The sequence below is a fragment of the Mixophyes fleayi genome, chromosome 6 (genome assembly GCF_038048845.1).
Source record: "Mixophyes fleayi isolate aMixFle1 chromosome 6, aMixFle1.hap1, whole genome shotgun sequence".
Taxonomy (NCBI): Eukaryota; Metazoa; Chordata; class Amphibia; order Anura; family Limnodynastidae; genus Mixophyes; species Mixophyes fleayi.
The window spans coordinates 215,602,730-215,629,350 of NC_134407.1; the positions used below are offsets into that span (position 1 = coordinate 215,602,730).

Below are 26,621 nucleotides of genomic sequence, written 5' to 3' on the forward strand. Positions count from 1 at the left end.
TACATACATGTCACACATATATATATATACCACATGTTCTATTACATTACATGTATGTGTCTTTTTACTTTAATATATATTGTGGATATAACCTGTCATATTGCACTGATGGAAGTGACAAGTTTATGTTACTGTAATATTATTATACAGTATGATCCTCTACCACAAACATGTCACATACTTATATACATACATACTTATCACAGATAAGCTTCTATCACTTGTCTCTGTTTTCTATATTATGGATTTAGTAATAATATTGCACTGATGAAACAGACAGGAATATGTTAGTGTAATATTATATAGTGTTAGTACTTTCCATACAGTCTCATTTATCCAGCATGTTCTGCTTCCAGTCCCCAATATGATTATATACATGCCACATGCATAAATGTCAAATACATACATATCACTTATATAGGCAAGTTACATACATATGCATGTCACATATATACAGATCACATTTATACGTGTCACATACATACATGTGGATGGATTTGTGAAGACAGTGGGAAATTACAGAGTACTACAGGGATCTGTTGGATTACCATTACAGCTCAGTTGCTAGATCCAGAGGGATCAACTGTAATTGCTGTAGCCGTGTCTGTTCCTCTTCTGGTGATCACTGACCGCAGCTGCCACCACAACGTAAACACGGGGGACAAGTGCCTTGTCTCTGTCCAGCAGTCAGCAAGATGTCATAGAAAAATACCAGTCACGCAGACAATCCAAGATGGTGGATGACCACAAGAGTCATCCACCAGCTAAATCCATCACCAGAACAGGAAGGAAGTTCAGTTAATATGTATGGTGGAGGACAGTTATGATTGCCAATAGCAGACTGCAGGCTAGACCTTGCAGTGTCTCTCATTCCAATTGTAACCCATCACCGTTAGCTTCAGAAAAAAATGGCAGCCGCCATTGGTGGTTCATAATGCTTCTGTCCATCGTATATGGTCCATGCTCATAGATATTGCCCCATATAGCCTAAACATGGCCCATTTATACTTCATAATGCTGCCATATAGTTTCTTATTGTCACCACAGCGCTGCTCAACTCTCCCATAATTCACTGCTACTGAGCAGAGACGTGACCAGTTGCAGTAATGTCTTCTGGTTCGTTATTCCTCAGATGAGGGAGCTCTGTGTGATAGATCTCCCTCACTGGTTTACTGTGGGACTTCATAAGCATTATGTTAGCTTAGAAAGACCAAGGTGATGCTGAGATTACAGGGACAAAGTATTAGGATTATCTTTGTAAATAATGAGCATTTTGCAGCTATGCCAGTATTTAACAAATCAATCCGCTGTATCTTGGATAGTGTTACTATAGTTATTTTTTTGGGTATGTGTTTAATCTTGAATAGAAGGTATGTTGCATGATAAAAACTCCAAAATAAATATAAAAGTGTTACCTTTAACCTGTCTATACCGTCCTGTATAGACCACATGACTGTCTCAATGAGGATGGAAAATACTAGGAGTCACATGACTGAGAGGATATTAAATCTCAACCTGGAAATCATCTACCTGCTGACTGGAGAGGTGAGGGATTCTGGCAGTGTCAGTGATATCACTCTAATTTCTATTAATAAAACGTAAACCTCATTTGAGAAATGGGGTGTTCTGTAAATATCAGTGACATCACTCACAATTCTATTCATAAAACTGACATAGTTTGGAGGTGAGGCATTTTGGTCAATGTATATAGTTATATTTATTAGTGTTTCTCTTAACACACAGGATTACACCGTAATGAAGAAAACATCTGGTGAGTGTGTGACACCCAGTAACTGCCCTTATGTGACAGCAGGACTGTGCAGGACCCAGAGCCCCATCACGGTGCCTCCACCTCACTCACTGATACATGAGAGAAACAATGACCAGAGGATTCTAGAACTCACCAACAAGATCATTCAGCTGCTGACTGGAGAGGTGACTGCTGGGAATGGGACATTATACAGTAACACCAGGGGATGTGTCTGGGTGATGACTGTATTATTGTGTGTGTCAGGTTCCTATAAGGTGTGAGGATGTCACTGTCTATTTCTCCATGGAGGAGTGGGAGTATTTAGAAGGACACAAGGATCTGTACAAGGACGTGATGATGGAGAATCACCGGCCCCTCACATCACTGGGTAAGAAGAGACTCTCAGTTTTTTGTAAAGGAGAGAGCAGGTTTGAGATCCTTCTCTATACAAGTCATATGGAAATAACATATAAACAGTATTCAATCATTGTGTGTTTCCTTCATTTTTCAGATGGAACCGATAAAAGAAAAACCCAAGAGAGATGTCCTCGTCCTCTTTGTTCACAGGATTGTTCAGTGGATAATCTCCATTTCCCCCAGGAGTATCAGGTAGATGGAATTAAGGGTCTCACCAAATACTAAAGTAATCTGCACTATTTGCACTATGTGATCTGTAGATAAACTGTGTGTGTTATATACTGGTATTCTTCTGTTTATTCTCAATGCATTGGACATTTGTGGGTTATTTAGGGTGAAGACCTGATTGATATTAAAGTAGAAGATATAGAGGGAGAAGAAGAGATGTATGTGAGGGGTGATCAGCAGGGTAAGGAGGAGGAAATCCCTACATATATCAGCACAGGTGAGTAATACACACTAAATACAGAAGTCACATATTCTCATTGTTCAGTCACTACAACAATCTCTTATTCTACACCCTCCTCTCACAAAGCATCTGCCCGGGGAGGGGTAGTCAGGAGTCATCAGCCCCTGTTAGACTCCTGCTCTCCTCCTTTCATAATATCCTAGTGTGTTACCAGATAATACTTCTAACCAGTCTCCTCTCACTCACTCTGGTATTTCTCATACATCCCAGCTCAGCTTCATCCTTCATCTTTATTCCCAGACTTCACTGTAGTGATCAATTCAGTGGCCAATGGGAAAATCCTATGTTACATTACCCATGAACCTCCCTGTGCACTACCACTTGTGACTGTACCCATTATCATCCTTGTGTAATAGGAATTGCATCTTTGATTCTCAATTAGCTGTATACAAACACTGTTGTAATAATGCAAAATACTGGGTGATCCCCATCCCCTAAGATCACACACCCAATCGTAACACACCTCAAACCTTCTCGTGCACAAATAAATGTAACTACACACACATCATTGCACCTGTTAGAAGTGATTGTCTCAGGTCTGTCTATAGAAGCTGGAGGACATCTCCTTACATCCAAAATCTGCCTGCATCCAGACCCTACCCAATGCCCGTCGGCTCCACTGTCCAAAATAAACTGGTATAATATACGCAACATCTATAATGACTGCCAAGGATAATGTGTCGAAAATTTTTCTGCCCTCTGAAACTGTGGTCAGGTCCCCTGCTTCTACCTAATGCCTCTCGGGGCACTTGTGGGCTTATAGTGCCATCTCTCCAGCAATGAGGAATGACCAGGATTGTCAGGACTCCTGATCGCCCGGCAGTTGGAGACTTTCAAGCACTCCAGCCTGTTCCTGAACCCACAGCATAGCCATGGCTGACTGAAGTTACCAGACCATCAATGAGAGACCACCCTAAGACCATACCTGATCAGTGGCCCCTCTCATCTCCTGTGCCTACCAAATAAGACCAGAGGTGACTCCTCATTTGTCACAGAGCTAGCCACCTGTTAGCCAAACGAGCATCTCCCATGAAGACCTAGACCAGGCAGACTCACCTGCTAACTGACCCACCAGGACTCATACAACTGCAGTATTCCATCTAGAGCCTGTCTTCCTATGTACATTATATAACAACAGTTCATAAATAGCTACAATCCATGGACAGAGACTGTGAGGAGACTGTGCTCAAGGTTCAGAATCGTTCAGGCAAATATCATGAAATATAACAAGTATGTCTATTTAACCAAAGGGTAGCACCGAACAGCAATAAGAACATTTAAAAATAAACAGCAACATTATACATTATAATCTGGCACAGCCAACACACAGTTTACAACACAGAGTTTGCTCACCAGTCCTGTCAAGTAGAATCTGCTCAGGCAGTTCTTTCATGGACCGATTGTCCCTTCCTGTCAGCTGTCAGAGACTGTACTTACAACTGACTCAGCTATCACTAGGTAGTGAATGACACATTGCTGCTCTGGAAGCTGTCTTTTAAAGGCAGAGATGCTCTATGAAGAGTTCCGCGACCTGCCTGATTGGTCCTTTTTCTTAGTTTACCTCTCCTCAGATTGGAGCTTGTTAAGGTAGGGAGTGGCTGCTATGTCCCTGCCTGATTGGTCCTTTTCTTTGTTTACCTCTCCTCAGATTGGCGCTTGTTGAGGTAGAGAGTGGCTGGTATGTCCCTTCCTGATTGGTCCTTTTCTTTGTTTACCGTTCCTTTAGATTGGAGCTTGTTAAGGTAGAGAGTGGCTGGTATGTCCCTTCCTGATTGGTCCTTTTCTTTGTTTACCTCTCCTCAGATTGGAGCTTGTTAAGGTAGAGAGTGGCTGGTATGTCCCTTCCTGATTGGTCCTTTTCTTTGTTTACCGTTCCTTTAGATTGGAGCTTGTTAAGGTAGGGAGTGGCTGGTATGTCCATTCCTGATTGGTCTTTTTCTTTGTTCACCTCTCCTCAAATTGGAGCTTGTTAAGGTAGGGAGTAGCTGGTATGTCCCTTCCTGATTGGGACTTTTCCAAGCTGGCAATTCATTTCAAATAAGCTAGCTATGCGGACCCCTACAGTGATGGTTGCATTCTGCTTGCTTGGGTTCAGAAGCAGACAGTGGGTCAGGGATGAGTAACATTGGTCTAAATAATCCCTTATAGCTGTTTGGTGAAGCCAGACATAATCATAGGAAATGCAGGAAGGTTGTTGTTTTGGCTGGGGGCACAACAATATCCTCGTGGCTGGGTATTAACAAGCAGAGAAGCCTCACAAGAGACTCAGTTAGACAGATAGGTTTGCACAATGAATGCTCACCATAGTGCAAGCACCCCAAGTTCCACACACATGCATGGGTGCAGTCTACCCCAAAAGCATAAAAGGTTACCTATACCACCTACATAAAGTATGATCACATCTAGTCCTAGATATAGTGTGTATTCCAACACCAATAAGAGGAACCCAGGGGTAAAAAACATGTCTCCAGTCCTACTTGTGGGAGAAACAAGAGGCAGGTCGGTTGGGGTGAGATTAACCCCTCGTTTTGTCACAGAGACTGCATTCTGCAATCCTGAAACCTTTTGGCAAAGTTATTGCCAAGTAGACCATTGCAGTTATAGAGACTGATTGATTGGGATTTAGAGTTTGCCAACCATTGGGTTCTGATCTTGCCTTTACCTCTTTCAAGTCCTGACATAACGCTGGTGTGTGCTGTATTAACATGGTATAAGCTGATCCCATATGGCACCTCTGTACAACACGTCTCACAGAGGGGAAAAACATGTGCTCCTCCAGACTCCAATGTATTCTTCAAGATGCAAGACAAACAGCCGGCTCTGGTGGCACTGCCAAACCTTAGCTAATGCCCCTAGCCCTGTGACTCCAGCTGACAATGAGGTCCTCTTGAGGGTGCAGCAGCTTATTTTTTATGATATCAAATCTGCTTGTTAAAATGAGTTACGTCAAGCTATCAATGACTTCCACATAGATATTACTAAACTTGTGGTTTGTTCCAGTGGAATCCAAAACAGACGATTTTTGTCGCTCCCTAACTCTTGCTGTGAGGACAGTCAAAACAGGACGAAGTGCACCAATAGTCGTCTCAAAAATGTGTCAGAAAGAAACAATTCACAGGCACTCCCGGGCTTACCTCTCAACCTTTTCAAGTCTATCCTTCCAGAAAACAGATACTGACTTGATGATCGAAAGGCTCCTAATAGTGCTCCTGTTTTAGGATTCACATTTTCACGGAAACTAGAATCCTGCTCACTTAAAATTCCTGAGGAAGGTGAGATCATCTTGGACTACCTGGCATGCCTTCATCCATTCTATCCAGACTACCTATTATTTCTCACCAAGACTGAGGACCCTCTCACTGATACTTTTTGGATGCAGACCCTCCTTTATTCCTGTGTATGATCATTTGTCGATGGACAGCTACATTCCTTATTTATTGTTTTTGATATTATCCTTAAAGTCTTTAGTTAGTGTTTTGTTTATTTTCTCTTTCTTTCACCTTCCTCTGGACTATTGTTTCTTACTCGAAAGTTTAACACTGAGCAACTACAAGTCTCGAGTCTCTTTGCTTTTGCTGCTATAATTATGCGGTTGGGAAGAGGACCCACATGGTCTATCCTAAATTAATACAGAGACTGAGACCTGATGAGTCAGTCCCGTTGAGTCTGAGTTGTTGGTATTTTACTGTCTCCTCACACTGTTACTGCTCCTCATCGATTAGGTTCACTTGGTTAATGGTTCTTATATGTTGAGTGTCACAATTATATTGTCCTCCCCTCCCCCAAGGTCTACTAATTACTGTAATCAAAACATTTTTCTTCCAGGTTATATATTATTATAATCTTTTATTTATAAAGCGCCATCATATTACTCTGTACATTAAGAGGATCACGATACAAACAAGTAATATATAGTGATGTGGAATAGAAAATATGATCATGTCCAAAAGAGCTTATAATCTAAGAGGTGGGGGAAACACTTGATGTGTAAGGTAGCAAAATAAGAATTATACGTGTTGGATACATGTTCATGGATACAGCTACTGTGATAGTTTCAAGCTTCGGGCAGTTGAACCTGTCACGAACAGAGAATTGGATGGGGCCATTTGCTGGTATTAGCGCTACTGAACAAGGAGGTGCAGAGTCTAATACACCCCTGGTATTCATCAGGGATCCATGCAAGGGAGTATGGGCTTCACTGCAAAGGGTACACAGGTCACGGTTCTCTGAGTCAGTCACCAGCAAAGCGGTAGGTTGAAGTAATGGATGCGTGGTACAAAGAGATGTGCAGAGAGTGGTCAGGGTCAGCCAGGAGTCAAAACCAGAGAGATGATAGATTGTAAGCTTGTGAGCAGCGGCCTTCTTACCGCTTTGTCTGTTTTATCCAGTTTGTTTATTAGTTTACTATGTTTGTCCCCAATTGTAAATGGCTACGGAATATGTTGGCACTATATAAATAAATGATGATCATCATCATCATCATTCTGAGCCAAAATCACAATCTAAAGGGAAGGTCAGTAGATAAGCCAGGTCTGGAGCCAAAATACGCTGGAACAAGGGAGCAGGATATAGGTGAGTGGAACAGGCAGGGAGAACACTAAAGATAGGGTTTGAACTAATACTCTGGCACCCTAGTAGTGCCAGAGCCTTCTATAAATAGGGAGGAGTTTGGCCTGATTGGCCAGAGAGGAATTCGGCAGTCAGAATGTCACTGACTGTCGACGGCAACCCACAGTACTATACCCACTGCGCATGCGCCGGCTGGAAGACAGGAGTAGAGAGAGCTAGGCAATTGGACAAGGCCGACAGGAAGAGGCAGGCGGTCGCCTGACATAACCACAACCAAGTGGCCAGTTCCCGATAGATAGTACTTACAGGTACAGAGGTAGTTTCTGACTCCAATGTCTGTGGTCACTGTGGAGTGACCACAGACACTCCACTACCTACTTTCTACAGGCAGTTGGTAATCGCAGGTACAGCACTAGTCCCTGGGTCTGGGGCTCTACGACCCTTACCAAGCTCCTTATGTTAGATCACTCCGTCTTACCTTTCCCTTTCCCATCACCAGCCACCATCCCTCACCTTTAGTGGTACAATTGCAAGCCCCACAACTTGGTTTGTCATCGAGGTTATTAGATTTCCTTGTGTTCCCTAACAAATGTTGCCCCTGTTTTTAGAACGCCTTCCCCTACCCATTGTTTCCCTAGCTCTCTCCTGTTATCTTTCATCAATACCAGAATACCGTAGTTCCTGCTGCTCCTTTGGAAACTTCTTTCAGAAGAAGTCTTCCCATGTATGTGATGCATCCTTTTACTTTATCGCTAAATCCAATTGTCATAGCCTGGCCATTCTAATTTACAGTAAACTTCTATTTATTGTTCAAAGCAACTCAGACCCAGAGGGGACATTTACTGCTTTGGTCTGAACTTTGGGTCAGCCGACAACTCACCAAGGATTGCAAGGTTTACTCTTTTCAGGAGTTATTGTCCCACCTTAGTAACCGTTGATCTCAAGGTTTGTAGCCAATATCTTAGCCAAAATATCCTTCCTACCTGTCCTCCTAGACCCAAGTAGGTATTTCCCTGGTTGCCAGGTTCCTGACAACACCAGGAGAAGTATAGGGGTGATCCAGCATATTAACAAAAAAGATGCCCCCTCTGGCTCTAGCCTTGGATGCTGAATAGTTATTCAATCTCATTGGCTGGCCCTTTATGTTGAAAGCGTTTCGTTTTATGGGTTTCAAGGAAAATTTCTTGACTAGGTCCTGGACCTTTTCCATAACCCGTTGGCTTATACTCAGATTAATAGGTGCAACTCTTTGTTAATTATTAAAAACTACACTAGGCAAGAATGTCTTATAACAGCTTTAATCTTTGCCCAGATAATAGAAATCCTGGCTGCCAGCATTAAGTAGACTTCTTTATAACTTCTCATACTCAATTTTCCTTCCAAATGTTGCAAATTATTAGCCCACATTGACCATCAGAGATTGTAGCTGGAGTTCACTGCCAGAGACTTCCGTACCAAGTCAGCGCTTACTGGGCTACCTTTCAGCCTACCACCCACCTCCAGTAAAGTGGAATGTAGCGCAAATCCAAATAAAGAATGCTCACGTTTATGTAACACAAATCACCAACCGAGCTATAGTACTTTTATAAAATGGTTAAATTAATCACACTATAACAGTTGTATCACACGGTCTCCTTATAGCCAACCATGGGGTATCCTCTTTGAGCTCAATCCATTGTTAGTATGTTTCCTCCCACAGTCGGTAGGTATTCAGATGCACAAGACCCGCAAGGAACGAGATTGCTGGTCCTCCCAGTCCTTTGCTGTAATCTCTGCTTCTTTGTCAGTCCAGCAAGAGCGGTAATCCATAGCCAGTCCTGACTTCAGCTTCCACAATCTCACAAGTCTTTCTTCCAGTCTCCGGGCATGGCCTTTTATCCTGACTCTGGTTCACATGTTCGTGGCTTCTAGGAAGCAATGTCTGCTGGCTACCCCATTGGAGTATCTGAAGGAGAGAGTATCCGACTGCTTAATCTATTTACACTTCCGGTACCCACTTTCCTTAGGGGACTCTGGTGGACATTAAGAACTATAAGTACTCTTGACCATGGCCCATGGAAGACATAAAGTTAACACCTCGTTTTGCCAAACTACAAATATGATTTGGATACTTATCTCACCAGAACCATTGACTCTCTCTAAGAGGACAATTACCCCCCTTTTCCTGGAACACACTAAGAGAGACCTGGAATCATGGAATAGAATGTTTATTTCCTGTTTCCTCCATCAAGATGAGCATACTCCCAAGACGTCTCTAGCTATTTTAGACACTACCCATAAGAATCCCTCCCGCAATTATTTGCCTGGTCTGGGAAAAACATCTGTTCATATTCTGCAAAGGCCAGTGAAAGCTAGAGGCCTGGGTATCCTCAAATTTTGCAAATATTAGATGCTCATATGGCCCAAAATGTAAAATGGCACTTTTGCCTCTGTTAGCCATGGAAGGATATTATCTGGAGCATCACATTCCAAAAGTGGGGGCTCCTCTGTCTCTCTGTGAAGTTAAACATTTCCTATTGAATTAACCAGAGTTAAGGACTCCCTGTGCAGTGAACTCCCTGGCTTTTGTTAATTGTACACCATATTCTTGGTATACAAGAAAATGGTATACAGTTAACAATATTTTGTAAATAGTATATCTATTTTTGATATTAAAGTAAAGGTGTATTTGCCTAATTGATTCTGGGCTCTCTGAGGTAATGTGTACCCTGAGGTATCCTATAAGGCAGACCAGCTAGGGTGAGTAGGGAGTAGGCAAAAAGTGTTACACATAAGTGCAGTATCTTCACTGTATTATGCCCCAACCAAGCTGCTCAATATGTTTGCGGATGGTTTATATCGCCGCTGGAGGAACTGTGGGCAGGAGTGGTCTTTTCGTCATGTGTGTTGGAACGGTCCCAAACTTACTTCCCCTATGGTCATAGATGAGAACTTTTTTCAAATGTGAAAAAGTTATTTACTGTGTTTCTCTGTTTTTGTTGGATTATTGATGACGTTAAAAAAGAGACTAAATAGCCCCTCCTGCGGATACAATAGCAGCTTTCTTGAGGCAAGCGAACCTCCCTACCCTTTCCAGCAGCCTAATCCAACAACTAAATGAGGAGATTACTTCGGAGGAAATACTGGCAGTTATCAAGGCCCAAAAGACCTCCAAGGCCCCAGGACCCGATGGCTTTTCAGCAGCCTACTATAAAAGATTTTCCCAGACCTTGGTTCCTCACCTCCGCTCCCTGTTCAATGCTGTCTTACATGGCGAACCTTTCCCGAAATCAATGTTAGAGACGCGTATTGTAGTTATACATAAGGAGGGAAAAGACCCTAGCGACTGTGCAAGCTACCGTCCCATTTCCCTTCTCAATGTAGACATTAAGTTATATGCAAAGATCCTGGCTACCCGTCTGAATGGAGTCCTTCCGGGTCTAATCCACTATGATCAAGTGGGTTTCATCCCAGGTCGCCAGGCCAGGGATAATACTCGCCGTGCGATTGACCTTGTTCAAATCATCAATCAAAGGTGCCTCCCGGCCATGATGCTCTCACTGGATGCCGAGAAGGCGTTCGATCGCATCTCTTGGGATTTTATGACCCTAGCTTTGAAGGCGTACGGCTTCACGGCTGAATTCCTGACCGGGGTATCGGCCCTCTATAACTCTCCCTCAGCTAGGGTTCTGGTTAATGGGTCTCTTTCCGACCCTCTTTCCCTCTCCAACGGGACGAGGCAGGGCTGCCCCCTTTCGCCCTTAATTTTTGCCCTAGTGATAGAACCCTTGGCGGCGATGATCAGACAGTCAACGTCAATCTCAGGTGTGACAGTGGGACCGCGGGAATTCAAGGTATCTCTCTTCGCGGATGACATACTTCTTTCTCTGACAAATCCTCAGGAGTCTTTACCTGCCCTATATAAACTTATGGATGAATATGGCCTCCTGTCTGGCTATAAAATTAATTTTGTTAAATCCGAGGCCATGCTCCTCCATGCTTCCCCTTCCCTTAGGTCCAGTTTACAGACTAATTTTGCACTACGCTGGCAGGTCAATAAGATCAAATATCTTGGAGTTTATATCACCTCATCCTATGAGAAATTGTATCGGGAAAATTTCCCCCCCCTTCTGTCAAAAATCAAACAGGACTTAGAGACTTGGAAGAGCTACATCATATCGTGGCTGGGGAGGATTATTGCTATTAAGATGAACTTGGTCCCTAAGCTTCTGTATCTTTTCCAGACTCTTCCAGTGAGGGTTCCCGACTCTGTGTTTAGGGATTTGCATTCCTCCGTTCTAAAGTTTATATGGCGTGCCAAGCCCCCTAGAATTTCGATAGCAGTGCTTAAGAAGCCCAGGGCCCGAGGAGGCAGGGGATTTCCAGACATTAAATTGTATTATTTGGCATCCCACTTGACCCAGGTGGCGGTAACTTATGCGCCTTATCAGTCCATAGCCTGGGTGGACCTGGAGACCCACTATGTTGGGGTCCCCTCCATGGCATCACTCTGGGGTTTGGCTAATATAGATAGGCCACCAGCAGCTTCCTCTCTCCAATCTCTTAAATTCTGCTTATCCCTCTGGGACTCATGTCGGGTCAAATATAAATTGTCCTCCCCTATTTCACCTCTGACTCCCCTTTGGGGCAACCCACACTTCCCTCCTGGCAACTCAACCCAACAATTTAAAAACTGGATAAAGGCGGGATTACGGGTGGTCTCGGACTTGGTGGTTAATCAAACTTGGGCTTCTATGTCTGAACTTCATCATAAATTTGAACCGTTATGTCCGCTCTTTTTTGAGTACTTCCAGGTCCGACACTACGCCATGTCTTCGCCCCCCCAGGAGGCTCTTCGGGCCCCGACCTCCTTCGAGTACATGTGTTTACATTCACCTCTCACTAAGGGGATGATCTCCCAGATCTATAATTGGCTCATAGATTATACCTTTGATACTCCAGGCCGACATGAGCGGGAATGGGAAAATGACTTGGGTCCTCCTCCAGACGACTTATGCTGGGAGGAGGTCAGGGAGGGGATTGCCAAGAGCTCGATCTCTACATTAATTAAGGAAACTGCCTACAAAGTGTACTATAGGTGGTACTATACTCCTGATAAGTTGTCTCGAATGTTTCCTACGGCCACTCCAAGCTGCTGGCGGGAATGTGGCCAGAGAGGTACGATGTTACACATATGGTGGACCTGCCCTCGCATAGTTCCTTTCTGGAACATGGTTCTTACACTCATAAACTCTGTGTCAGAACAACAGATAAGTAAGGATCCCTGGTCATTCCTTCTCTCTCGCCCTATACCTGATGAGAGCGCGCCCTCTAACAAGCTTATCTCTCATTTTCTGGCAGCCGCTAAATCCCTAATAGCAAAGCACTGGAAAGACCCTAGGGCTCCCTCTATGCAGGAGTTACGGTCGTACATAGGACATGTCGCAAGCATGGAAAGTATAACGTGCTACCTTCATGATAAATCATATAACTTTGATAAGGTGTGGGCCCCGTGGTACTTTCTAGAAAGCCGTAGCTGCCTTTCCAGTACGGCTCCTCCTCCTGCAGATGGAACATAGCTCTTGGGCCGCCTCTGGACCCCCCAGGCTGGAATTGGTGCGCGGATGGTGAGTAATGTCTGTATGCTACCCCTCTCTCGTGCAGTCATTGTAACTGTGTGCCCTAGCTTTTCCTAGCAATGTTCCAAGTTTGCGTGCCTATTGGTTTATTAGTTATATTGTTGACAATATTTGTGCCTTTCTACCCCCCACCCTCCCTTCCCTTCTCTTTCCCCCACCGATATAAAAGTATAAAACTCAGAGGAAACACTTTGATTATTAATATTTTTCTTGTCCAAAATATTATCTGTACTGTTCCTGTTGTTTCCTCTACAAATAAAGAGTTTAAAAAAAAAAAAAAAAGAGACTAAACAATAAAAAGTAAATGTTTCAGTTTCACTTAAATTAAGGTTCAGGTTAATAATCATGAAATATTGACACAGAGAAGGAATAATAGCAGACAGATGTATAATTAAACAGTTGAGTTTTTACTTAGCTATCAAACAGGGACAAGCTTCCAAAACCAGTGCAGGTACACGCTGTACAATTAAAACATTAAAAGACCTTTGGTGAGCGAGGGGGAGAGTTTTCAGAGAATTCCCATTGGTACTAGACTGTATTCTCATTATCAGATCACATAAGATTTAAGCCTACAATATGTGATCATTACATACAATGGTAGATTTCAGCAGCTCTACATAGTAAAGGTTATTGTAATGTTTGATTATTTAAAGAGCACAGCCCATGTCAAAATACATTTTGCTCCCATCACATATTAGGCATAATTATATTTCATTTTGAAATATATAGTCCCAACATGTTTTCATAAACTTTTCTCTGGGACTTTCCAACACTGGCAATGTTAAAAAAGAACTAACACAATGGGGTACATTTACTAAACTGGGTTTGAAAAAGTGATGATGTAGCCTATAGCAACCAATTAGATTCTAGCTATCATTTATTTAGTACATGCTACAGAATGACAGCTAGAATCTGATTGGTTGTTATAGGCAACACCTTCACTTTTTCAAACCCGCAGTTTAGCAAATATACCCCCATATGTTATAATACAGGATATCATATGTACATGTGGATGTGTACATTTATTATGCCTTGCACCTATTAAGATGTAGTAGGTATAGTAAATACTTGCCTTTATATAAGTATGCATATAAAAATAAATACAAATTCATCATCATGATTCACCTCTGCCCCTGTACCCAATCACCCCATCACTTGTGCTTGGATGCTCTTTCTTGTTGCTTTCCATCTCCTGATCTGTCTGTATACTGTTCTGCTTTCTGCTTTATACTGCTGTTGCCCACTTGTGCTCTGCTCCATTTTCCTACTCTGTCCTGCTGCTCTCCTCCGCTCTATTTTGCTATTGCCCCTCTGTGCTCTACTGCTCTGTCATGTTCCCCCTCCTTCTCTCTCAATGCTTGTCTACACCATAATTTCAGTTGAAATTGACTGAGGCCATGTTATTTGCTTTTGACCAGGGGAACACACTGAGGCTTCTGCTTTATTGTTTTCTTCTGCCACCTATGTGTCCACCTGGTGAACCTTGGGTGCTGTAGTCCCATGGGCAAGTCTTGCTGATTATTTAACTCATGTCTACTCTGCTTAGCAGACATCAGTGTTTGTGAATGAGGGCAGTGTCTATGGAGAGGACACTGTGATTGGTCAGTGTCACTTACAAATGAAGCTTCCGGTCCTATGATGCTGACTGGGCAATGTACAGTATATACTTGGGAAATGTTGGTCACCATATCTGCTGTAGTTGTACAATCCGTCTGTGAATCTAGGAGTCACTGGGGCTGATTCTATACTTTTTCTTGGTAATGGGTTTGTGTTCTATTTTGAGACAATTTTTTTTCGTTCAAGATGAGTCATTTTTTATTTAATGTACATTTAGAATTGAAATAGAGTATTTGTAGATTGCTAATTGAAACTAAACACTTTACAGCATTGAACTCAATTATTTCATGGATATTTTAAGGCATGCCAGTTTCCTCCTCACTGTAAAACAGATCGCTAGTGCAAATGCTCATTTATTATATTTCCAGCAGATGGACATAACAGAGGGAATACTTCAGTAGGACGTCTCATTTCAGCTCCGGATTGTGAAATAAAGAAAAACAACATGACACAAGACTCTCCAGAGGAAAAGCCCATTAACCAATATGTAAATCCAGTATTTCACAGTGCAGATATACTCTGTCATCCCACTTCTCTTGATAACTCAGATATTGTTACACATAATAGAGGTCATAGAGATGCTAAAATATTTCCCTGTTCTGAATGTGGTAAAAATTTTACACATCGGTCAATCTTTGTTATGCATCAGAGAACTCACACAGGTGAAAATACATTTTCATGTCCTGAATGTGGGAAATGTTTTGTACAGAAGTCAAATCTTGCTAAACATCAAATAATTCACACAGTTGAGAAGGCATTTCCATGTTTGGAGTGTGGGAAATGTTTTACACGTAAATCGGATGTTGTTAAACATCAGATAATTCATAAAGGTGAAAAGCCATTTCAATGTTCTGACTGTGGGAAATGTTTTACAAATAAATCGGGTTTTGTTAAACATCAAACACTTCACACAGGTGATAAACCATTTACATGTTCTGATTGTGGAAAATGTTTTGTACAAAAATCGGATCTTGTTACACATCAAAGAAAACACACAGGTGAGAAGCCTTTTCCATGTTCTGAGTGTGGTAAATGTTTTATGCGTAAATCAGATCTTGTAACACATCAGAGATTTCATACTGGAAAGAAACCATTTCCATGTTCTTGGTGTGAGAAATGTTTTGTACAGAAATCAGACCTTGTTAAACATCAAAATGTTCACACAGGTGAGAAGCCATTTACATGTTCTGAATGTGGGAAATGTTTTACCCAAAAATCAAGTGTTGTTAAACATCAAAGAGTTCACACGGGGCAAAAACCATTTACATGTTCTGAGTGCGGGAAATGTTTTGTACAGAAATCGGATCTTGTTACACATCAAAGAAAACACACAGGAGACAAGCCTTTTTTTTGTCCCCAGTGTGGGAAATGTTTTACGCGTAAATCAGATCTTGTTACACATCTGAGATTTCACACAGGTAAGAAACCATTTCCATGTTCTCAGTGTGGGAAATGTTTTGTACAGAAATCAGATCTTGTTAAACATCAAAATATTCACACAGGCAAGAAGCCATTTACATGTTCTGAGTGTGGGAAATGTTTTACACATAAATCATGTGTTGTTAAACATCAGGCAGTTCACACAGGGGAAAAGCCATTTTCATGTTCTCTGTGTGGGAAATGTTTTGTACAGAAATCAGATCTTTTTAAACATCATGCAGTTCACACAGATGATAGGCCATTTGCATGTACAGAATGTGACAAAAGGTTTACGAGAAAATCACTTCTTGTTATGCATCAGAGATCTCACACAGGTGAAAAACCATTTCCATGTTCTGAGTGTAGGAAATGTTTTATACAGAAATCAGATCTTGTTAAACATCAGAGAATTCACACAGGTGAGAAGCCATATCCATGCTCTGAGTGTGGGAAAGGCTTTACATTTAAATCAGCTCTTGTTAAACATCAGAGAATTCACACAGGTGAGAAGCCCTTTCGGTGCACAGTGTGTGGGAAATGTTTTACAGTTAAATCAAATCTTGTTACACATCAGAGAATTCACACAGGAGAAAAACAATTTCCATTAACTGATAGATATGAAACAGGAATACATCAGTACTAAGGTCAATAGATTTTTAGTCATGTAAATGATAAAAAATAGGCATAAATAGAATACATTATAAGCCTCCTCCATGATAAAATCAACAACTTCCACAAAACCTGGGATCCATGGTACTCCTTTCACCAGTCCACTATGCCTGCCATCCAGTAACCTGTTCCTTCTCCTCATTCCGCCCTTTTAACCCCCTGTATCACCGCCCCCTCTAGATTCGATCTTTCTCTATTACTAAGTCATCCCTAGCTCACCGTGAAGGTTTGACACCAACTCTTTCCTCATTTTATTCACTAGCATCTCTTTCGAGACATACGGCCCCCTGAAGATGGGTCGCGCAGGCCGCCCCCTCCTTGGGGACTCCACTGAACCTCTTTTCTTTCTCTCTCTCCTCCCTCTTCCTCTCTCCTTCTTCCTATCTCTCTCCCCCTCTTTTAACTCATCCAAAATAAAAAAAAACAACAACAAAAAGATAGTCTAGGGAACTGAGGGAAAGTAAATGTGCAATTTAGAACGCAACTAAGGATAATTTTGCCTGTACTCTCAGATTCTGTCCTATATTGTATATTCTTAAAATCTCTTCCTTCTTTCTCCCTTCCTTGTCACACAACCATCTTGCATTATTTGTATTGTTGTCAAAAATAAAGAGTTTAAAAAAAAAAAAAATAGGCATAAATGTATATACAGAATGTATATTCAAAGGCATATTGTCATCAAGTAAAGGATGGCAATTTAATGTTTCAGTCACACAGTATATTAGCATATTATAAGGTAATTACCATCCACATGTGTGAAACGTAGTGCAGTTTATATTAGATATCGGCATCATTCTTCTCAGTGATAACAGACCAAATTATCATTCTGTAGGGTCACACTAATATATAATCCTGGTGATGGGCTGGAGATATATTATGCGACCTGGAGACATAATTGCATTATGTTTGGTCATACTCTAACTGAAGGTATGAGATGTTCATATAATTAGTCTGTAATCTCTGTTACAGACCCACTGAGGGTCATTTAGGTAGTGCAAAAATGTAAGCCCACATTGCAAATGCAATTTTTGGAACACCATTAAACTGTTTTCTTTTATGCAATCCTCTCCATTTATAGAGGTATTACCTTGGCTTAGTGTTTCAGGGTGTGTATGCAGGAGTGCAAAACTTTACTCCTGACTGGAGGGGTGTGGTGGATTTTTGTGTTACTTGCTGAAAAAAAGAGATATTGTTTTGCAGGATGAGGTTGAAAAGATGGAGATTGGAGTTCCCCATTTAACAAGTGGCTACAGATGTACATGCTTAGGGGTGGAGGAGATCGAGCCTCAGCCTATATTTTTTAATGGGACACCTTTTGCCTTTTCTAGTTGTACTTTATACAGAAAACACATTTATAGGAACATAAATACACATAAAATAAAAACAACGATGTGGCCGCATAAACTTGTGTAATGGTAGATTGATTTAGGATATAATGAGGCCTGAACAAGCAGCATTAAAATAACAGGCAGGATTTTGTTCATTTTTACTTTTTTTTCTACCATGTTTTATTACAACCCTGCTGGTAAAGAAAAATCACACAAAGCAATTTTACAGAGGCAGTTACCATACATAAAATGTGGGTATGTACCTATATATGTACTAAATATAGGAAAACTAGGTGAATTTGTGTATAATGAAATGCTCTGCGGTGCTGCATTTTTTAAGGTTAGTAAATTACCTCCAGTGGATTCAATAATTCTCGCTGCATTTTCCATATTACTGGTTACTGCCTTGTTCCTTCTAGGTAGTAAAAACCACCGTCACCTTCTCTTGGACTTGATTCAGGAAGTATAAGACATTTGTTTAATTCACATATTGACCACTTGTTTCACTCACAAACTTAATTAAATCATTTGTATGTATATATTTTTATATATATTGTGACTGGATTAGTGCTGAATGGAAGAGGGATATGTCCCAGGCTTTCTGCCTTGTGTACATTAAAACACCAGGGAGATTGTTTATGTGTGTGAGTGAAGCTTCCCAAAGTGTGTTTAACGTATGTAGGAAAATATGGTAAGGGTCCCTGGGGTTATAAATGGAGAGAGAGGATGGGCTCCATTCATCGGGCCCATTCCAGGTCTTCTGGGCCTCCATCCTAATTAGCAGGTGTGTGTGTGTATAATTTATATATATATACAAAACATGGCCAGCTTGCACTCAGACTCAGAAATCAAACAAAATAGTATATTGTTGTGCGTAGTCAAAGAGTAGAAGTAGACTCACCAGGATTCCTGAATATAAACAGACCAGCATTCATAGAATAATATTAAGGTGTTTAACATCCCAAAAAATACTGCCAGCGTGCAACGATCGTTTCAATCCTAACAGATTGTTTTATGAAAATATATGGAGTAGGGAGAAGAGAGTAATGTATGGAGAGTTCCTATTTGTTAAATAGTAAATTAACAGGGTTTTATATTGTATATTATAGTGTGATTTACTGGAATTCCTCCTATTCAATGTATAATAATACAGGCCTTTATGTTAGTTGATTGTTGTTACTATGTTTGTAAAATAAATAACTTTATTTCATTCAATAAATGTCTGAGAGTGATTTATTGTAAGCTGTTGTCATGTTACTCCGTGGAGACGACTAACCCAGGTCCCTGTTGCTGGCTTTGTTCAGAAGGCACCTTTAGTTTCACTGGACCCGTATTAAGGAGTAGGAGACAAAGTTACAGGATATCAATGAAGGCTCTGCAATAATAGCTGACCAATAAACAGTAGATCAGATTTATTATAACCTATACCAATCTTTATATAAACAGTCACAACGAGTACACTAACCGTAGATCACACTATCATTGGAGAGAATATATACCAATCCGCACCATTCACTCAGTTATCAAGGCAGGGACCAAGTCCAATGTCCAACTGCTTTTGGCAGGTACCCAAAGTAGCAAAGTCCATGGATTCTTAAGAGATAGAATCCTTGGCACGCTTCTTGACCAATCCCAACAGCGAACGCATCCCCTAGTCAGTCTGTCCAAAAAAGAATGTAGAACACAAGTCATTGACTCGATGAAGGGGTCTTTCAACTCCACTTGTTCTTGATGCTTGTACCTGATTGTGGGCAAATACTTTTAAGCCTAATCCGGTTCCCAAGGTGGCATGGCCCTTATGTGGCTGTTATGGTCCCTCATAACATTAACCCACTGTATTGGGTACCTGCATAACAGAGGGAAGCCACTGAACATCCCACTTGGGTTGCAGCAGGCACAATGCAGACAGCCGATCCAGGGTGTCTATGTGAATGTGGCAGAGAAGAATAGGCAAAGACTTGTCAGGCCATAAACGAAAACTCAAGCTAATGTCACATCTCTGAATTAATCATTGAGTGTTTTCTTGGGCGAAAGTAATCTTCCAGTTGATCAGAACTTCTGGCTCAACATGGCTGATTCCTAGAGGAGGAAATCCCACAGTCTGTGGCCAGCGAACAGCACTACTTTCCGGGTGACTGGCTGCCCTAAGAAGCCGTGGTGAAAAGAGCTCTCGTAGGGGATGTTAGAGGATCCAACAGTACCTACAAAACCCACATGGTGATATTTAATAATATACAAACACCACACTTTGAAAATCCATATAATCAATGTAATAACATACAGTATGCCTGAGTGTGGCAAGTGTGCACTTGCTACACCCACTTTAATATCTACCCAGTCTAGCAACCCACTTCATCTTTTTGCCATCTTCAACTCGCTTCTTTACCCACCACCTCCTTCCCTTACTGCTCTTGACTTCACCTACATCAAAGGCAAAATCAACACTATCCGTCGAGAAATCCCATCCCTCCAGATCCAACACTTCACACCCACCTTATCTTCCACTCCACTATACACACTCAATTCCTTATCTCCTTTTACCGAGGAAGGGGACTTTCAACTCCACTTGTTCTTGATGCTTGTACCTGATTTATAATCTACTAAGCCAAGTAAAAAACTCATACTCTTTAATCATTATATGCCTGTGTCTTTTATTATTCCTTCAGTATTTCAAGATTGTACAGCTGAACTATACTTTAAGTGAAGATAGAATATTCACCTCTAACATCCTGTTCTCTCCCAATTCCTCCCTTCCCTCTCCCTCAATGCTTAACCCACATCTAGCTCACCTTGTTAACCTACATCTGTGAACGTTCCTTTTGTGTCTATATACCTCTCTTTTTACATGTGGTTGAATTAATATGGTCCTTCAGCCTCCACTACCATCTCTATGCAGACAACACCCAAATCTAACTCTCCTCTTTTTTAAATAAAGTATTTTAATTTATTTGTTTGTACATGACAAAACAAATAGTACATCCTACCATTCTAATCCATCTAACCGCATATCACAAATAAATCAGCATGTCTCATTACTGTGTGAACTGTGCAATCTAGCAGACATATTAGCAAACATTGCTGGTGACCCGATGACTAGAATCTCTAACATTAGAGCAGGGGGTCACTGACGATATAATGTTGTCTAAGGCATTGTGAAGGATCCAGCCCCAACGCCCCTTAGCATTGCCGCTCAGGACTGGATATCTCTCCTCTTTTATCACTATATCCAACTGCCTCTCCACCACCTCCACTTGAATGTCCCGACTCTAATTAAAGTTCAACATGTCCAAAACTGAGCTCATCATCTTCCTCCATGTAGTGTCATTAATCCCCTCTAGTTTACTTTACCATAACAACATCATGTCTCCAATGCCTGATGCCTTAATTTCATCTTTGACACCACCCATATTCTGTCCCAGACACTATTATGTTGCCTCCTTCTTCAAAACATTGCCAGGATATGACCTTTTCTCACTCAGCATGTTACCAAAACCCTTATCCATTCTCTCATTTCCTGGCTTGACTACTGCAGCCTCCTCTTATTTGGCCTTCCCCCCACCCATCTAAGGAAACTCCCTACCCTACCTAACCAAACTCACCCAAAACCATCAGCTTTTCAAGTGGCCATGAGCAGGTTCCTCTCTACCCTCTGCCACAACCGTCAGCTTTTCAAGTGCTCATGAGCAGGGTCCTCTACCCTCTGCGTCATGTCTGTACCTATGCACTTCTTCTGTTTTTATCTGCCATTGAAAATTGTTGCAAACCTCTGATACTTGATTAATCATGTGATCCAATTATAAGGACATCAAATGGAGTCAAATGTTCCTATTATGTATAGATGGTAGGGTTGAGGTGGCAGTACAGCAACTTTCAGGCACATCTAGAGGACTACAGAAATCTCAAGCCACCCATCATACCTTCCAACCGTCCCGATTTAGGGAGAACAGTCCCAATTTTAGAGCTCTGTCCCCTGATCCCGATTGGGACAACTTTGTCCTTTTCGGTAGGAAATTTGGGGAAGATTCTGTCCACTGCTGAGCCATGCACACTGTAATGAATCGGTTTGGAGGGGAGGGAAGGACAGAACGAAGCCTAGTGTGTCAAACGTGGTGCTGAGAGGATGATTATGAGGGAGGTGGTGAGAAGATGATTATGACGGAGGTGGTGAGAAGATTATTATTAGGTAGATGGTGAGAAGATGATTATAAGAGAGATGGTGTGAAGATGATTATAAAGGAGGTAGTGATAAAACCATTATGAGGGAGGTAGTGATAAAACCATTATGAGGGAAGTAGTAAGAAGACCATTAGGAGGAAAGTAGTGAGAAGACCATTAGGAGGGTAGTAGTGAGAAGACCATTAGGAGGAAAGTAGTGAGAAGACCATTAGGAGGGTAGTAGTGAGAAGACCATTAGGAGGAAAGTAGTGAGAAGACCATTAGGAGGAATGTAGTGAGAAGACCATTAGGAGGGTAGTAGTGAGAAGACCATTAGGAGGGAAGTAGTGAGAAGACCATTAGGAGGGTAGTAGTGAGAAGACCATTAGGAGGGAAGTAGTGAGAAGACCATTAGGAGGGGAGTAGTGAGAAGACCATTAGGAGGAAAGTAGTGAGAAGACCATTAGGAGGAAAGTAGTGAGAAGACCATTAGGAGGGAAGTAGTGAGAAGACCATTATGAGGGAAGTAGTGAGAAGACCTTTAGGAGGGTAGTAGTGAGAAGACCATTAGGAGGGTAGTAGTGAGAAGACCATTAGGAGGAAAGTAGTGAGAAGACCATTAGGAGGGTAGTAGTGAGAAGACCATTAGGAGGGTAGTAGTGAGAAGTCCATTAGGAGGGTAGTAGTGAGAAGACCTTTAGGAGGGTAGTAGTGAGACCATTAGGAGGGTAGTAGTGAGAAGACCATTAGAGGGGAAGTAGTGAGAAGACCATTAGGAGGGAAGTAGCGAGAAGACGATTATGAGGGAAGTAGTGAGAAGATGATTATGACGGAGGTGATGAGAAGATGATTATGAGGGAAGTAGTGAGAAGACGATTATGAAGGAGGTAGTGAGAAAACGATTATGAGGGAGATAGGGGATAGCAGTTTATCTAGATTACAGCAATCTGTGTCTTCCGCATGCTTTGCCTTAATTACTGACTATTTGTAAACTGATTGTTATCTTCAGGTTGCTAATATGTTTTTGCAACAATCTGCAATGAAGAGATGGGACGTTTATGTCAAATGAACAGCAAGTCAAGGAGTGGAATATAGCAGGACGGGTTTAATTCTTAGTGACTTCTAATGTGATATATATTGATTACACATGAAAAACAAAAGCAGAAGGTGGTTCATGCAGTGGATGATAGGCACAAGCATTACGATACTTATAATGATTGGTTAATGTCTTTGTGATCTACCACAGACGTAGATAACTGATAACTGACATCTGTGCTGACGTTTAGCAATATTATTGGTAATTGACTATGCTACATGTGTGCATTAACTATATAAAAAGAGGGATTAGCCCCTACCACACAGCTTAACCCAGGGACTGGCTGGCAAATTTTTGCTTGGAGGATGGGGGAGTGGGTGGGGTGAGGGTGTGCGAGACTGGGCTCAACAGCCTATTAGGAACATTTTAAAGGGAAAAAAAATGCAGGTAGCCCAGTGGCTCTGCCCAAGGTAGCCCAGTATGGGACCAGTCTGCGGGTCAGATGCCCCCCTGTCCCCTAGCCCATCCAGCCCTTGGCCTTTGACTGTAATATAGCAGTGCCCAGTTCTGTGTGACTTGTTCATTGAAGATTGTAGGGATCTCAGTTAGAGAAGGTGGCACCCCTGCTATAGATACCATTCACTGTCAATTCTGGATGATGACTTTATCATCAAAGCTTATTAAAAAATATCCCCTCCATATATCTGTGGTGCGTTGTCTATCTTTCTTTAAACATTTTACTGACTTTCCAAACTGGGTAGTAAAGGAGGTCTCCCCCTTATCCAGGGGAATACCAGGCACCCCAGGAAAGTAGACATTTAAGCTATAGACTTGATAATGACTTTTGTAGAATTAATCCAGAAACGAAGTCTCTTCAGAATATTTTCTTTTATTTATGTATGCGCAATACAGACCATTCAATTCAAATAGAACAATGGCAACTTCCCTATTCCCGTAATATGGAGGGCACATTTCCTTTAGATACGTTACTGCTTTGCAATAATTTTTAGAAATGTTTGCCCACATACCTTAAGCAATATATCTATAACAATAAAACAGCTTAATTTGTCAATATATATTCATGGGCTATAGCTCCTTAACTCTTAAGCATCCTAACTTTATTTTATAACCAGCTTTAATTCAACTTCCATTTGTGTGAATTGATTATCCATATCATTCCTCTCTCTGTTGCTAATAGCAACACACTATGACAATTTACACAAATCATATGATCCTCTCTCTGGTGCTAAGGGAGGTTATTGGAGACAAACAACAAGGGAAAAAGGTAAATGAAGTTGTGAAGGTTAATCACCAATACTTACCGTATCGAATATTAGGGAGCCCTATCTAGGATCATAGGTGTCTACAATTTTGGCTATATTATTCATATGGATATCCAATTTCTTACTATTTCAATTTACATGGTCTGACGAACATCAATACTATCATATAGTGGATCATGTTCTACTCTTATTCTCTCAATTTGTCCATAATCATTTCTCTCCTCTAGTACATGCATTCCTACCTACTCCCCTTCTCTACCTTCAATAGATTCCTCCTTGGTCTTCACCACTTTCCTTATTCCTGAACAGCATAAAGGAAAACACTTAAACAAACATATATTACTGCAATAACCAACAATACCACCACCACATACTGTAAGATTCCACTCATCATTGCAGAAAATCCTTTGCCAAACCAACCAAAAGGATTCCATCCTTCTTGTCCAAACTCTTTCAGACTGCCCTGTAATTCCTGAACCTTAATCAAATGATCATTTACCTCTGCCTCATTGTCTTTAATGTGTGTGCAACATTCTTGTCCTACCAATACACAAGTACCTCCTTCTGAAGCCAATATCTGATCCAAAGTCATTCTAATCTTGTTAGGAAACCCTCCAGCCAGAACAACAAAACCTGGAATCTGCTCCAAAAGTCTGGTGTTCACTGGAGCCCCTAGTGGTGGGGACAGACTTGGCTGCAGACAAACAGAGGGTCGTAAGATGTGCACTGACTGGGGAGAACCCAGGAATATCATGTAATAGCAGACAGTGGTGGTGTAGTCCAGGCAAAAGGTCAGGGCTGGCGGCAAACAACGAATCCAGGAAACAGGCAGAAATCGAGGTCACAGGCAATACAGCAGAGTCCAGTACACGGTCCAAGGTCATACACAGGAAGATCAATCCAAAGGCAGAGAAGGGGAAGAGAGCAGGGAGCAGGTAAGTATGCACAGAGCAGGAACTATAACCGGCAGTGAGACCCAGTCCTCACTGCCTTAAATACTATGACGGACAAATCAGAAAGGAGGAGGACAGGGCTGACAATGAGCCTCAGGAGGTTGCTAATTAATTACTAGCTGGGGACTAGCATAGGTCATATCACAAACCAGGAACATGTATAAATGACAAATAGAATCATGCGAGAGCTCCCCCTGGAGTTGGAGGTTGTCCCTACACTCTCCTACTCTATGCCACAAAGATAACAGTGTATAGAAACCAATGCACGTGATTGGCTGCTACCTCACGCCAGGATGCGGCGTACTTCCGCGTCTCGTAACAATTCTGTAATGCAACCTTTCTGATTTGGAACACTTCTTCCATAGTTTGATTTAGGGATACAACTATCTCACCTACCATGTCATCCATAATATTAATGATCTTAGTCAATGCCGTCTCCATCAGATATATTGTAGACAATGAAAATAGCAAACCTGCCGTTCTTTCTCCATCACTAAACACCCGTGTCTCCAGGCACAAGTTCAGAGAAGAAGTTGTGGTTATTGTATTGTGCACTTGGTGAAGTTCTAGATCTTCAATGCTCGTTGCTTTTCTTGCCCTATTATTCAAAGATCCTAACCCTGACGGTCATACCATCATTTAATTCCAATGTTGGTAAATTTTATTAGGTATCTTAACCTCTCAAATTAGATTCCTATATACTTTTTTAGAGTCTATTCAAGATTAATTAGGTCCTTGATAATATTATTTTTTTCCATTCTCAAGTTAATTATTATGCTAGAATACTCTGTGATACAAACTACAGGTTTTCAGCCGGCTATTGGGTCAATCGAGCAATAAATGACCGTTAAGGCGAATATCGCATTAGTCTCTATACTTAAACGATGAACAACAGACGTCCAAAGTACCAATTGTCGTTTCATTTAATTGTTCAGCTGAACTATAAATCTCGTTCCAACCGCCTTCTGATCCTGCATTGTGTAATAGATCACAACCAATTGCTGATAGTTCCTCAAGCAGCGACTCCTTTCTGGACGTATATATTTAAATTTGTCTCTACCTCTCCCACGTGGTGCGGTGTCAGAACGTCAGTCTGATGGGAGTAATGTGCTTTTAATGGAGACACAATAATACACTTATTTTACATGCACCATGTGTCATTTATGTGTTCCTATATGCAAATGTATACAATATGTATTCATATCACATGTGAAAATACATTCCCTGATTAAAGTATCATTTATTTCCTGAAGTGATACGTGTCCATTTATTTGATTTCGCATTATTATATGTAATTATTTTTATAATGCAATGGCATAATATTCAGATATTTATGTG

The 26,621-nt window shown here is 41.4% G+C and overlaps 1 protein-coding gene across 1 annotated transcript; it reads left to right on the forward strand.

Annotated features, from left to right (window-relative positions):
* Positions 1-1,389: 1,389 nt before the first annotated feature.
* LOC142159820 (uncharacterized) lies at positions 1,390-19,019 on the forward strand. Its single transcript, XM_075214591.1, has 6 exons — positions 1,390-1,545; positions 1,744-2,138; positions 2,262-2,359; positions 2,501-2,612; positions 14,809-16,541; positions 17,163-19,019. Exons 2-5 carry the CDS (start codon positions 2,054-2,056, stop codon positions 16,500-16,502), a joined length of 1,989 nt encoding a protein of 662 aa, XP_075070692.1. The 5' UTR covers positions 1,390-1,545; positions 1,744-2,053; the 3' UTR covers positions 16,503-16,541; positions 17,163-19,019.
* The last annotated feature ends 7,602 nt before the right edge of the window (positions 19,020-26,621 follow it).